This window comes from Felis catus, chromosome C2 (genome assembly GCF_018350175.1).
Source record: "Felis catus isolate Fca126 chromosome C2, F.catus_Fca126_mat1.0, whole genome shotgun sequence".
NCBI classification, from domain to species: domain Eukaryota; kingdom Metazoa; phylum Chordata; class Mammalia; order Carnivora; family Felidae; genus Felis; species Felis catus.
The window spans coordinates 14,805,832-14,821,333 of NC_058376.1; the positions used below are offsets into that span (position 1 = coordinate 14,805,832).

The 15,502-nt window shown below is 38.7% G+C and overlaps 1 protein-coding gene across 1 annotated transcript; it reads left to right on the top strand.

The window, feature by feature from the left end:
- Positions 1 to 13,223: 13,223 nt before the first annotated feature.
- KRTAP26-1 (keratin associated protein 26-1) lies at positions 13,224 to 14,123 on the top strand. The gene has a single exon (XM_003991483.4). It carries the CDS (start codon positions 13,307 to 13,309, stop codon positions 13,856 to 13,858), a length of 552 nt encoding a protein of 183 aa, XP_003991532.1. The 5' UTR covers positions 13,224 to 13,306; the 3' UTR covers positions 13,859 to 14,123.
- Positions 14,124 to 15,502: the final 1,379 nt, after the last annotated feature.

The window sequence follows — 15,502 nt, forward strand, 5'->3', positions numbered from 1 at the left end:
TTTTTAAATAATTTCTCCGCTACAAACCACAACTGCGATTCCCTCAGGAGTTATTGCTGTGTTTCTGTCATCTCCTCAAATAACTCTTTCCTCCACGTGAGCCTTGGAGGTGACCTCTGCTTAGCCAGCAGCAGCTGTGACAGAACCCGGCTCCTGAAGGAATGCCAAGAAACCAGAAGGGAACCATTCACTGCCAACCAATATGCCTCTGCCCAGTTCCTATAAGCCACCCTACACCACCCTGCTCGTGATGTGTCCAGAGCTTGCCACATAACCATCACCCACCTTTTTCCCCTGAAGTCTTTAGTCCCTACCACCTGGCAGCCTGCACTCAAACGTTGGGCTACACGGACAGTAATTACTGTCCTAGAATTCACATGGCTCATGGCTCATCCATGGTTGGATTTAGCAGCTGCTGACCCCTGGTGGAGTTCTTTTCTTGTTAACAAATGAGCTACATATTCAATAACTTTTGTCCCTGAGTTCCATATCTTATACCTTGGGGTATATTAAGTAATCCCTATTAGTTGCTGATTCCTAAATAAAATACGTACACATTTCTACCTAGCCTAGTTGGAAGGGGTGGCCGGTCTCTTATTATGTTATATGACTGTTTTGTTGTAAATAAAAATCTAGTGGAGTATCTGGGTGGCTCAATTGGTGAAGCATCCTATTCTTGATTTCAGCTCAGGTCTCGATCTCACACTTCATTAGATCAAGCCCTGCATCAGGCTCTGTGCTGACAGCATAGAGGCTGCTTGGGATTTTTTCTCTCCCTCTCTCTCTGTCCTACCACCCCCCACCCACCGAAAGAAAGAAAGAAAGAAAGAAAGAAAGAAAGAAAGAAAGAACAATCTAGCATACCCATCTATTGCTATACTATTCAGACTTAAGACTGCTTATTAACTAAGCCGTATTATTCTTTTTCTTTGTTAGTTTTCTTCTTCTTTTTATGCTCTTTAAGCCTTTGAAATATGTTTTCAATATGGCATCAAATTGTGCAAATAAATTTGATTAATCTATGCTAGTGACTGCTGCATAAATGCATAATTTTTCATAATTATTTCAGTATTACTATAATTATTGTACTTCTAAAATTTATCTTATTAAATGATTGTTGAAACAAATAGAGGTAATTATGATGCTGCAATGCCACAATTTCAACTAGAAAATAGAAATCTTTGGAAAGGGACAATGAGAACCACGAAAAATCCGAGCTTTTACCCTGCTTGCAAGCAAACAAGTTAGCTTAGCACAGATTCATGGAAGCTGGCAGAAGACATGACACCTATGGGTCAGAGACAAAAGGTTTATCATTCATGGCAGTAGCAGAAGCCAGAATATTACCATTACACCAATTCTCTGACCCTCAATTCCCACAGGGAATAGGAAGCCTCACGATACTTATATTTGCAGTGAGTTGTTTAATAGGAAAGAAAACCTGAGATTAAGAAGCCTAGATTATTAAAAAAGAAAACATAAACCTAGATCATCAATATGATAATGGGAAGTAAGCATACCTGTTTTTTGCCCTAGAGAGAAATACTATATTTATTTTCTAAAACTCTTTACTATACAAACATGGTTGAAAAGATAATTCAGAACAGAAGGAACCAGTGACTTTGTTCTCAAGACATGTAGAAATGCTATAGACCTACAGGGACCTTCCTCCCACCCAATATATAACCCTTATTTCTATACTGCACTGCTTCTGATGCATTTTCCCAGAAACCTCACAGAACATTTAAAGGAGTTCATTGGGCCTTTGTCTTCCTTGTGGAAAGAGACACATAGGTCTTATGGGTCCCACCCTTAATCATTCATCTCCTCAAAGTGACTGATGTCAGGGTATGGGGGAGGGAAGAATCATCAGGTGTTGAGAGAGAGAGAGATAATGGATATCAGCACCAATAGTGAAAGTGGCTTTACTTTTGGTTAACAGTGAGACACCAGCTAGGGGCTCAAACAATCTTCTAATGATTTTAGTACATTCAATGTGGGGTGCTTGGATTGGATGCATGCCTGCGGATGGTGAAAGAATTCACCCAAAACACAACAAAAGAGAAAGAAGTTTATTGAATATACTGCAAGGGAGTGGCAGATGGGACAACAAAGGAAAAACTGCCTGCCACAAGGTAGTGGTGAGGGGCCACAGTTATGGGACAGAATGAGGGTGTATGGGACAATATGAAATTTCCCCTTTTTTGGTAATCTTAGGAGCTGTGAGTGGTTGCAACTGGTCAGTTAGACCTCTGGTTATTTTGAGGTGGGTGTCTGAATGAGCCTGTTTTCATTCAGCTCAGTGGTTGCCATGGGCCCTTTTGCCTTGTTCATGTTTCCATTGCTCAAGCTTATTGTCTAAAAGTGACCTCTACATCCGATGTCTTATATTAGGCAAAAAATAATCGTGCTCACTCCATTTATTTAAACATTGGGAATCTTTTGGCTCAGCAGTCACAGCCAGGTTGTCTTCCAGCTGTGGATCACAAGGCTTGTACCTTTGGCTACTTTGGATTTGAGACACACAATAGCAGCTATTTGTTAACTTAGCTAAATACAACTGAGCCTGGGACATCTACTGCCCCATTATTACGATAATGTCTCTTTTATACTCATCCAATTTCAACACAAGGGCCAAAGGAGATTTCCAAGTTGGTGGGTGGACTGCAAGAATTCACTCAGAATTCTTAAAGTCAGTTTTTCATTCTACAGTGGGTCACATTTAGCAGCATTATAAACCCAATCCAAGGCACTCAATGCCTCATCTATGGTGTCCCACAAGAGTATGAGTATTTGGAAATGTCCTTGAGAAAACCAAAGCCTCCTTATAGTGAAAAGAACCCAATGTAAAAACTCTGACCTTTTACATTTATCTCTAAATGGATATAAAGAGGTCAGGCTGCAGGAGGGGCTGAGCTGGGAGGTGGTTCAACTGTTCACTCTTCCTTCACAGGAAGGTGCACACCACCTTCTAATCCTCCAAAACAACCAGTCAAAGTTTTAACAATTTAACGAGTTTCTGATCTTAGCATTAGTGAATTTTCTTCATTTCAAGCTCAGTGTAGGTGTATATCTCTATTACTGTTGTCTGAAAGAGGGTGGAAATTTCCGCCCATTCAGATGAACCTATGTACCAGTTATTACGTGAAGGAGAACTTGGGATGGACTTCCAGGTTATAGAAAAATTCCTCCTGCTCAAATCAGATACTGTTGGTCAGCTGTTTGTGAATCTGTTTCCTAGGAGTTGGCCTTTAATTTGCCTGCCCAATTCCTCCTTACTAACAGACAATGAAGCATTAATTAACAGACAATAAAATGATGCCCTATTAACCATGCAGGTTGGTCAGCATGTTCACTTGATTCCAATGAGCTTCCCTCAAATTCAATTCATCAACCTGTGAGGTCTTCTTCCCTCTTCCAAAAAGCTCTGTCTCTGACAACTCCCATCTTTGTTGCCAGGGGAAAAATGACAATGCAGGTGACTCTTTGTGAGGAAGGGGGCAGATGAATGGATAAGTGATCCAGGGGATTAACAGCATTCTTGTGACTACTTAACACATCAAACCCATTACCACTTCCTGTTTTTGCTTTTCTTTTGCTGTTGTTGTTGTTGTTGTTGTTGTCATCATTTGGGTAAAAATTCCTTAAATTTCTTATGGAATAAACCAACCAATCACTTCTGGTTTAGATTTTAGGTTTGGCAATACTTTATTGTCTCAGCATTCTGCTTTCCAAGTCAACACATCAAAAGAAAGTCATTCCTGGCAAGCAAGGTAGTCAGCAAATATTCTGAAAGACCCATGGTCACTCCAGCTGGAGCTTCTCCAGTTTCTTCACTACTTCAATTTTATGCTTGACCATTAAAGCCTAAAGTCAGTTCATTCATACCTAAGCCTAATATTGAACTGCAAGGCAGTGGATGGTTACTATGAAAGAAATTATTTTTTATCATAAAATTAAGTCTTGTACAGCCTTAGTGACGTTTCACTTCACTTTCAAGATATCAACTAGTTTAGTTTTTTTTTTTTTTTTAAGTTAAAATACCATTTGCTAAGTAATCCAATCCACAAGCATTTCAGATAGGAAAGAGTTCTCCATTCTTTTCAGACTCTGCATTCCTCCAGACAACTCCTGGTGAGATAAGGCAGATGAGAATGGAATATCAGTCTTTTTTAACTCTCAACATGAAAAACGAATAGTTATCATTTATGGTAACCAATCCCCAAGTTTTCAGAGTGTTTCACCACCGATTAACTTACCTAAATAAAAAATAAGAATGTCTCTAGAGGAATTGGTCAAGAAAAGAGATAAAAGGTTTTTAAGTATTATGAGAAAACTTATAAGGGGGGAAAACCCACAAACCCCCCCCACTTGGGATAACACTATTCTATGAGAACCTGGGAGTAGGCTGTGATAAAGATCAAGATAAAGACTTGAATTACTTAAATGTCAGTCTTTCAACTGAAGAAGAGTGATTCTCTAGCTTTTATGGATTGTTATAAAATAATGCTTCAGAGGAAACAAATGTGTTAGAGAACTCAGTCTTCATTGGCCCTGAGTTCCTTTCTATGTGGCAGGATAAGGGTTTGTTAGGGCCAAACTCCCAAGAGCACCTATTGATTTTAGTGTGACTGCGGAGTTGCTGACAAGTCATAGCATTGACATTTTGATCCCATGTTCTATTTAAAAAAAAAAAAAAACCTAGAAACTCTTTACACTCTAAAATGATATTTCTTATTATAAAGTCTTTCCCCAGAGTTTCAGTGTGCCCACGGAGTCTGGAATAAAAAAGGGGCCAGGAGAGGTGTTTTGTTATGCAAGGAAATAACTGAGCAAGGATCCTCTGTGACCTGGAGGTGAACTGCATTCTTCCACTGGCTGTAAAGTGTGTTATGTGAAAAATCCAAGACAAGCACAATAATAGACCTAGACCTCCCATTTTTTAGGAGGTTTATAGTAAATCTTTGCCTTGGCTATGAAAAGCTCTCAAAGAACCAGAGACAAATTGGTTCTAGTTTATAAAACTAAGGGCCAAAAGGGTTGAAGATATACATCTCCAACCAAGTGAATAGGTCGAGTCCTTTAAGTCAGAAGGACTTGAATTAAGACAGACGGGGCTCTGTCAACCCCTTATCAATTCTTCTCAAAGGCTATTTACCATCATGTATATTGATCTACGTGAGCATCTTCATTCCAACATGAGAAATACTTGAGATAAAGGCAGAGAAAATAAAATGCATAAACTAGATGAATACAGTGACTAAAGCATTTTTGTTCATTGTTTGAATCAATGTTCACAAAAACAGGATATTGGGAATTTTTAGCAATACAAACAGACTACAATGTCTTCAACATAATTATACAATACAAAATATATTATACAAATTAAACAATATAAACAGGCTATAATGTCTTCGATATAATTATTACCAAGCAGCAAAAAATAAGATTTGAACTGAATAAATAGAAAGTATGAAATGATTAGTGCAATAGACGATAGGCGAAGTGGAATCAAGATCCAAGGAAAAGAAGTGGCTTCTGGTTGGACAGAGATGAAGACTTCCTCATAGTGATGATATCTGAGTTAAGCCGTAAAGAGTAAGTGGGATGCAGGTAAGTGAAGAGGGAGGAAAAGCGTTCAAGACAGCAAAGAGGAAACCAGCAAAGTAAGTGAGGTGCTCACTAAGAACGGCAAATAAGGTCATCTGGAGTTCCATATAAAGAACTAAAGGACTCAGGCTTGGTAATGTATGTGGGGATCCATGTCCTGAATAGCTTTGAGTGAGAACTTAAGGACATTTGATTTTATTATGTGGACAACAGGGAGGTATTCGAGATAACTGCAACTGAAGGAGAGACATTGCCTGAGCTATATTTTACTACTAATCTTGTCCTTGGGAATATGATAAAGATAGAAGTTTTGGTGAGGATAGTTTTATACTAGTTGAAGCCTATGTGACTAAGAGAATATGGTACCATAAGTAGAAATCAACTCCATGGAAGGAGAAACCAGCTTTGGAGAAAGCACTATGTATATATAAATACTTAGCATGAAGGGTAAGGTGTCCCAGTGGAATGATCTAGCAGACAACTGTAAATGCAGGAATACAGATCAGGAAAGAGAGCAAGGCTGTCATTGTAAATACAGAAGAATTTATGTAGAGCTATTAATTGAACCCTTATAATTAATGAAATGCAGATTAACAAAAATGCAAAAGAAGAGAATTGAGAAAAATCTATATTTTTGAGAATGGAAGAAAAAGAAGTAGATATGAAGACAGAAAGGGTGGTCTGTGTAATAGAAATAGAACCATGTGGGGTGCCTGGGTGGCTCAGTTGGTTAAGCATCCAATTCTTGGCTTTTGCTCAGGTCATGATCTCATTGTTCCATGCTGACAACACAGAGCCTGCTTGGAATCTTTTCTCTCTTTCTTTCTCTCTGCCCCTCCCCTGCTCACGAGCATGTGCACTCTCTCTCTTTCAAAATAAAAAAAATAAATTAAAAAAAAAAAGAAAGAAACAGAACCATAAGATTAAAGGATTACCGAATAAAAGTAGGACAAGGTATCAAAATAGAGAGTATGTATAGCAATGGCACCTGCCATGGAGTTAAGACTGAGGCAAAATTGCCATTTTTGCAGGGAATTCATCACTGGTGATCTTTGAAGGTCACAGCATACAAGATTGGTGAGGACAAAAACTAGATTTCAAAAATATGGATCCAAAAACATAGGGAAAGACTTTTGAAGACATGAATGTGGTTAGGTAAAGGATTCTTAGCTAAAAAACACAAACTATAACTTAAAAATAATCACTTGAAATTCATTAAAATTAAAAATGTTTGCTTTTCAAAAAGTCCCTATTACATGAATAAAGACAACCCACAGATTGGTAGAAAATATTTGTAAATCTTATATCTAATAAAAAGAGTTGTATCTAAAAATATTTAAAGAATGGCCCAAAGTCAACAATAAGAAAGCAAACAACCCAACTAAAGAAAAAATGGGAAAAAACATTGAGCAGTTTCTTTACTAAAGAAGATATACAAATGGAGAATAAGCAATGAATATGCTTGGCATTATCAATCCTAACACATTAAAGCTACAATGAAATACCACGATATGCTTAATAGAATAACAATCTGACTATACCAAATGTCTGAATACACCAAATGTTGAAAGGCATGATGGAGCTTGAACTCTTACACCCTTCTGGTGGGAATATAAAGTGATTCAGTCTGTTTAGATAACAATTTGAGAGTTCCTTAAAAGTTAAACATTGACCTATCATGTCATGGAATCTTTCCATTCATAGATATTTAGCCAAGAGATATGAATGTACATATCCATTCAGAAACTTGTAGGGTACACTCATGTTCCTAGCATTTTCGTGTTTGCAATTTCCCAAACCTGCATACAGTCCAGTTGTCCATCAACATATAAATGAATAAGTTACATTATATGTGTATGGTGGAACACTGCACAGAAATATAAGGAATGAACAATTGATACATGTTACAACTTGGATGAATTAAATATAAGAATACTATTACAGTAAATATAAGAGTATATTCTGTGCCATTTCATTTCATTTAATAAAATGTTAGAAAATGGAAGCTAATCCAAAATGGCTGAATGAAGATGGTTGTTAGAGACAAAGGTAGGAGAGCAGGGAGGTGGAGAGGGGTAGGAAGGAGGGACTACAAAGTTCATGAGGAGATTTTGGGGGGTAATGAAGATGATTATTATCTTGAGTTTTGATATATACAAATGTCAAAACATCACTAATTGTACTCCTTAAATATGTTCAGCTTGTTATATCAATTATACCTTACTAAAGCTTTTAAAATATATAGGCAAAGGGAGGAGATTGAAACAGACCTTGTAAAGGTGAAAGGGACACAATTCAAGGGCTTAACTGTGAAGAGTGGAAGGGATACTTCTCCCTACACTATCTTTAATACAGGTATGAAGGGATGTGTTAATAGAAAACAGTTTTCTAACATCATCTGGGGGAAGTTCTTTTGTAATGAATGAAGTGGGAATGAGTGGAGAAATTTTGTGCAAATCATGTGTAAACCATAGTCTCCACACTCAAGAATGTTACAAGATACAAAGATTCAATTGAAAGTAGATTACAACCTTATCAGTTACCCAAAACTCTACATTGCTGATTAGTGAATTAACTTAATTCTTTCAGTGGATTATAAATTATTGCTTTTACACACAGCATCCAACAGGGGTGTTATAATTAGACCACTTCATTATGTTGTAGGTTGCAGTGGACTGACTCCAGATAATGGGTTGTCTCCTCTAAGCCAAGCTAAGATGAATATTAATCAAGGATATTAGAAAGGACAAGATAAAAACTTGACAAAGGGTTTCAATCCCCTTCAACCTCTTTCTATCTTCATATTCTTTTATATTCCTTGAAAGTTGACTTTCCCTGGCGAAAACGAGCAGATGATGAGAAAAGTATATAAAAGAGATTATTGACTTGACTAAGTAAAGGTCAACTTTTATTTGATGAAGAAAACCTAAGTTATATTTTGTGAATGCTTTCATGTTAGTCAGCAAACATTTATTACGGATCGACTGTTTCCTCACATGTATATGATCACTCCTACTTGAATACAGATTTTGTGATGATTAAATCAGTAAATACATATAAAACACATAGAATAGTGTCTCATCCAGAATAAGGACTCAGTAAATAGTAGCTAATAAGAGTTCTGTAATGTAGTCAAAATATAAGACATTACAGCACATACAGAAAGAATGTTTGCTTACAACGCAAAAGAATTTGTGTGTCTGTGTATGTGCATGTGTGTGTGTGTGTGTGTGTGTGTGCTAATGCACGCATGTGAATTAGGTAATGATAGTCACACAGATTTAAGGCCAGGGAGATTTATGTTGGTAGGAAAATATTTACAAAGAAGGGACTAATTTAATTGAGGTACGAATGATTGGTAACATTAAAGAATTATTCCAAAGGGGAAGAAAGGATGGATGAAGAGGTGATGTGAAAGGAAGGAGGATATAGAATAACATGGACAACCCTAAAATACAGAAGAAAATCTCCACTGGGAAGCAGAGGAGGGCTAATCAAGTGTTCGGACAATTCTCTGTGTTCAGAAAGAAGTCTCCAATGTTTTCAGTAAGAGAGTCATATGATGAAATTGATTTGGGGAGTATTAATCTGAATATAGTATTCATGCTAAAGAGAAGTCAACAGTGATTAAGAGTCAAGATGGCGGTAAGAAATGTATGTACTCACCAAAGGGGAACAAGGCCCAACTTGAGTGATAGAAGTGATAACGGGAAGGGAAATGGATGAAAAGACATAATTTTAGTGGAACAAGGGAAAAAAGCATTACAATAGATTTTCCCTCTTTCCAATATGGGCTACGATTTAATCACAGCACCCTCTTCTCGAAATCAGTTATGAGGGCACCGTGCCTGTAGAACAAACTCTTAACTGCTTCTTTGATGATTAAATTAAATTCAGCATGTGAATCTAAGTTTAGTTGCTACAGTTTGCTTCTAAGAATCCTCTACTGAAAGCAACCTGTTGCTACTTTTTCTGTCTTCAAGCCGTCCACAGCCTGAAGTGTCTTCCCCCTTCCCAAGGCCCCCTGACATCGCTTCCCATCCTTCAAAATTAACATCAAATGCAAACTCTAGGTAAAGCCAATGAGCAATGTTTGCTCTTCTCTCTACACCATTTTATAGAACTTAGTAAACACTGAATGGATGGGGTGCCTGTCTTATCACATCTACCAGACTGGATGTGTCTGGGAGCAAAAATCGGTAGTATTTTGGTATCATTGCCAGCATCCATCATAATGTTTTGCACATGCAAAGTACTCAATACATATTGGTTGAATAAAGGAATGCAAAATATGTCATTTACTGCCTTAACTGCATTGCTGCAATGCTCTGAGGATACTTTGTGTCTGAAGAGAGACAGACAGAGAGAGAGAGAGAAAGAGAGAGAGAGAGAGAGAGAGAGATTCAGGGTTGTTCCTATAGAGTAAGAAAGGTCAGGACCCCTGGTTCACTGAAGCAAAAGCAACAATGTGGGTAAATCTGGAGGAGCACACAGGTTGCCTGGGTCCTCAGTCTACGTCTGGACTTCCTCATCAGGAGAGTGTGAAACGTGTTTATAATTCCAGAGGCTGCTAGTGAGGTCTCTGCTCTTATGCCCGCCTGAGCTCTTCCCTTTCTGTGGCACAGTCACTACCAAATAACGTCAGTTCAACATTTACTGTGCTAAGTTACAACTTGCATTCAGAGCATTCTATCTTCTAAGATTTCATGAATATTTTTGCAGGGTTGCCTACCCATAGCGGACAAAATGAGAGTCTGTAGAAGTGCTCTAAACAAGTTAGACTCAAGGTAGAACTCTCTGGAATGGGTTAAGAAGGCCACAGCAAGAATATAAATTATTCTATTATAGTGTCTTTAAGTTTTTCTTACATCTCAATGCAACCTAATAATGACACAGAAAAATAGGTTATCATTAATATTCCGATAATTCCATAAAATGATACTGATAGTGAGTGGGGAGCAGAGCAATTATGCTAATCGAACATGATTAGTAAATGATGCTGTAAATATATTTCTATATAATGCCATATTGGATAATGGGAGAAAAAACATTTTAGGGGTTGAGGACCCCCAAACAAATGTTCAAATGCTTGAACCCACTTTGTTCAAATGCTTTTCATATCAGTTACTGTAACTTTCTATGTTTCAAGTTTTCTCACATGAATACTTGACATAGTAAAATTGACCGGAAAGGGTTGTGAAGATAAAGTGAGCTGACACGTGTTGGTATCCACATTACAAGGTTTGCCCAGTGTAGACACTAAATGAATCCTAGCTTCCTCTCATTCCACACCCTTTCTCTTCATGGAAGAACATTCATGTATACATACTACCTAAACAATGCATATATATGCTTAAACACAAATATACTGATGTACTAATGATACAGGGGTTGGACTTTTGCTTACATTAGAGAAGAACAGGCATAAAGAACATCAGCGTATAAATGTGATAAGCGTTCAGTTAAATATGGTGGCTGTACCTATTACTAACGCCATTCAGCTGATGTTTCCGGTATTTCACAAGAAGACTCTAGCAATGTGTACACAGAGTATCAGGTGATGAAAGCTGGAGGGGTGGAGATTGGGGTTGAAGGGACTCCTCAAACTCATCAGGTACAAATCATCAAAGGGTGATGTTCTCTGGCCTAAAATACTGGGATAATTTTAATGTGTTAGTACAGAACCTCAGAGACCATATCATTTTCTTTTTGTATTTCTATCCCTGGTAGTAAAATAGTCCTGTATTGGCTCATAGAGAAACCAGTCTTCTGTTTCAGAGATTTGACTCCTCCTGAACAGAGGGAGACTTATTAAGTGTGGGCGTATCCCTTGAACATTAAAATAGAAGAAATTGTTGTGATTTACACTGAATTTTTAGCTAAAGGGAATTGGAAGGTAGATCCAGCAAGATAATTCAAATTCCCATTAAAATGGCCACTGGAGAGTGTGATGCTAAGTGAAATAAGCCATACAGAGAAAGACAGATACCATATGTTTTCACTCTTCTGTGGATCCTGAGAAACTTAACAGAAACCCATGGGGGAGGGGAAGGAAAAAAAAAAGAGGTTAGAGTGGGAGAGAGCCAAAGCATAAGAGACTCTTAAAAACTGAGAACAAACTGAGGGTTGATGGGAGGGTGGGAGGGAGGGGAGGTTGGGTGATGGGTATTGAGGAGGGCACCTTTTGGGATGAGCACTGGGTGTTGTATGGAAACCAATTTGACAATAAATTTCATATATTGAAAAAAAAAAGTAAAAAAAAATGGCCACCGGAGCCACTGGATATGTTGGTATATAAAAATACCATGGAATGGATGGGGTTAAACACAAGTGAGCATCCTTAAACCCATTTTTTGACGGAAAATAGATCTCCAAATAGCCCTCGAAGTACTAATGCTACTTAGCCACCTGGGTGGCTCAGTCGCTTAAGCATCCTACTCTTGGTTTCAGTTCAGGTCATGATCTCATGGTTCGTGAGTTTGAGCCCTGCATCGGGCTCTATGCTGACAGCACGGAGTCTGCTTGGGATTCTCTCTTTCCTTGTCTCTCTTCCTCTCCCCTGCTCATGCTTTCTGTTAAAATAAATAAATAAAACTTCAAAAAAAAGTACTAAGGTTTAGAAAAACTGTACATTTATTCTGACACTATTTCCTGTGTGAAATAGTTTAGAAGCTGTTTTGTGGAAATGGACATCAGAATCAATGTAAGAAGCAAAACTAAACCTATGTCCAGGTCTAAGTCATTATTTCTATTGTTTTTGTTTTTGTTTTGTTTTGTTTTATTTATTTTTTGTTTGTTTTTTACTAAGAACATTAGTTTTCAATTGGAACGTAAGCATGAAATATGTAAAGCTATACTAAGTATTAAAAATATGTTGTTCTGCTTTCTTTGAGGGATTTGTTTCCTTTATTTGCTTTTGTTCACAGTACTATTCATATTTTAACTGAGCCCATCTTATTTATCTATATTAAGAATACTTTAAACATAAACTAAGTTTTAGCAGTACTCTATTAAAATGAATAAAATGAGTATGGCTATCTCAAATAAAAATATTTTGATGGGAAGCCATTTTCTACCAGGATTCTAAAATAAAGCAAAACACCAACTTAGGCACATTGAAATTTTCCATATTATACCACATTTACACTTTTTCTGCTCCGAATCATATAGGTTATAGAATTTTTCACATTCTTTTGCCACATACTTGCTTTCACGTTTCTCACTACTGACCATTTGCAAAAAGAATAGAATTGCCCCTCAAAGAGAGATCATTTGCTGCTGTTCCAGAGGATGTTGCTACAACTTTTCAAGTCTGAAAGGCAATTCCAAGGGAGGAATTGTACGAATGTTTGTGTAGTGGTGGTTGTAATTGGATTACGCGAATGACCTTCAAACGCGTCTGTTTTCATTGGGTAATTTAAGAAGGAGTGATCCTCTTAAAATTCAGTCGCACTTCTTTCTAGATCTCCTTAATCAATGGATGGAACGTCCAGCTTTATGGGCGCTGGGGACACCACTTCCTGGACTATAATGAAGAGTTCCGATGCAGCTTCCTACAAGGAGGAGGAAGAGAGTCTGTGTACACAATCGCCACCTTCTAGGGATATATAAGGGTGGAACCAAGTGAGGGACACATTGAAACCCGAAGACACTCGCATCTCTCCATTCAACCACAACCCACCTTCGGAACCTCGCGATGTCTTGTCACAACTGCTCCACCAACTACAGCTTGGGATCCCTCAGCAATCCCTGCCATCTTCCGCTCACGTCCTCCATCACCCTCTGTTCCACGGGCGTGAGCTGTGGCGATGTCCTCTGCTTGCCCAGTAACTGTCAAGGCCATCTCCGGCCTCTGGACAACTGCCAAGAGGCCTGCAATGAACCAACCAGTGGCCAGCCAGCCCCCCACGAGCCCAGCAACTTCGAAACTTCTTGCTGCCCTTCTACTACTTACTACGTGTCCAGACCCTGCCAAGGAACCACTTTTCTTCCTGCCGGTTCTTACGTCTCTGGCTCCTGTGTCCCCATCTCCTACAGGCCTCTGAGCTATGTGTCCAGCAGCTGCCGACCCCTCAGCCTCCCTACTTACGGATGCCGCCCCTTGAGCTGTTTGCCCTGCAATCCTCAATCGCTTCACGTTGTGCCAAGTGGCCTCAGACCTCTGCGTCCTCTCCTCGGTGGGTGCCAACCTCTGACCCACGTGTACAGCACCTGCCGTCCATCCTGCTCTGCGCTGGGAGGCCAGTAGCTTCCTTGTTCCACTTAATAATCATATGCTAAGGATCCAGGACAAAAATGCAAACTCTGGGGACTTTGGGTTCTTTCCTAATAGTGCCTTTCCTTGCTTTTACTGTGCCTGATGTAGTTCAAGCCCCTCCTTTCATATTTTTATCTTTTTATTCATCTCTCCTTGGCATTAAGTTATTTGATGTACAACGTGGTTCAATGTCATTCAGATGCGGGAAGAATTTATTCGGTTCACGTTGAAATAAATTGGATTAAGTCAAAATTAAGAAGCTGGTTCTTCAGTTCGTCTTTCATTATTTTGGTTTTTTTTAATACTTTTTTTAATGTTTATTTATTTTTGAGGGGGCTGGGCAGGGAGGGAGGGAGACACAGGATCCGAAGCAGGATCTGCGCTGGCATCAGAGACCCTGATGCCGGGCTCGAACTCATGAACCGGGAAATCATGAGCTGAACTGAAGTCGGACACTTAACCAACTGAGCCAGCCAGGCACCCCTTTCATAATTTCATTTTAACACAGAAATGACCAACCAAAACTGCTTGTACGATAAGTGAATAGTACATGGGTTATCAACCATATGCTCTTATCTGATATTGAGGGAATAGCTTGATGGTTTATTCCTCAAGCTTCTTTCTAGATCTCTGATCCTATGTACTTAAGAGACCCAAAAAGCCCTTGGCGGAAGTTATTTTGACTTCTCAACAGGAACATTTTCCTGATCTCTCTCACCCAATGAATGTACTTCCATCCAAATTTCCCTTCTAATTGCAAACTGAACCATGTTTCACTGAACCTTAAGCCTTTGATGGCTTCCTATGCTCTATTATCATATAATAAAAATGCAAACGCCCGATCATGAATCTGTTTTCCTTCATTGCCTTCCTCCCCTCCCATCTCTCTGGCTTCATCCCCCTCTCAACATTGCCAACACCAAGCTCTGGCAATTCTGACTTACATGTAAGGCTTCGAATATCTGTGTTTTACAATTATCTACCCTTCTGCACATCTCGTCATCAAAGCCAGGATGCACTTCTGATCAATCTACTTTGAAAACTTGTACTCAGTTTTAAAAACACAGGTCAGGGGAGCCTGGGTGGCTCAGTCGGTTAGGTGGCTGCCTCCAGCTCAGGTCATGATCTCACGGTTTGTGAGTTGAAGCCCTGCTTCTGGCTCTGTGTTGACATCTCAGAGCCTGGAGCCTGCTTAGGCTTCTGTGTCTCCCTCCCTCTCTGTTCCTCTCCTGCTTGTGCTCTGTCTGTCTCTCTGTCTCTCAAAAATACATAAACCTTAAAAAGAAAATAAAAGCACAGTTCAACTTCATTTATTAAATTGTTGATTTATCCAGCAACAATTTCATTACCTACCTACTATACCTTAAACTGCCCTGTGCAGACACAGAGATAGAGACCTGGACAAGATCAACCTGAACTATCTCAATATTTACCAAAGTCATATACTATGGGGTATATCTGTATTAAAATACATTTCCCCTCACTCAAAATGTGTATAGTTATATATTTTAGAAATTAAAATAAAACTAAACTGTCAAGGCATGATGTTCATGTTTCTGAAGAAGCAGAATATCTAGAAACTATGTCAGCATGCAGGAAAGACAATGCTTTCCAGAAACTAACTAGTAGCTGTTT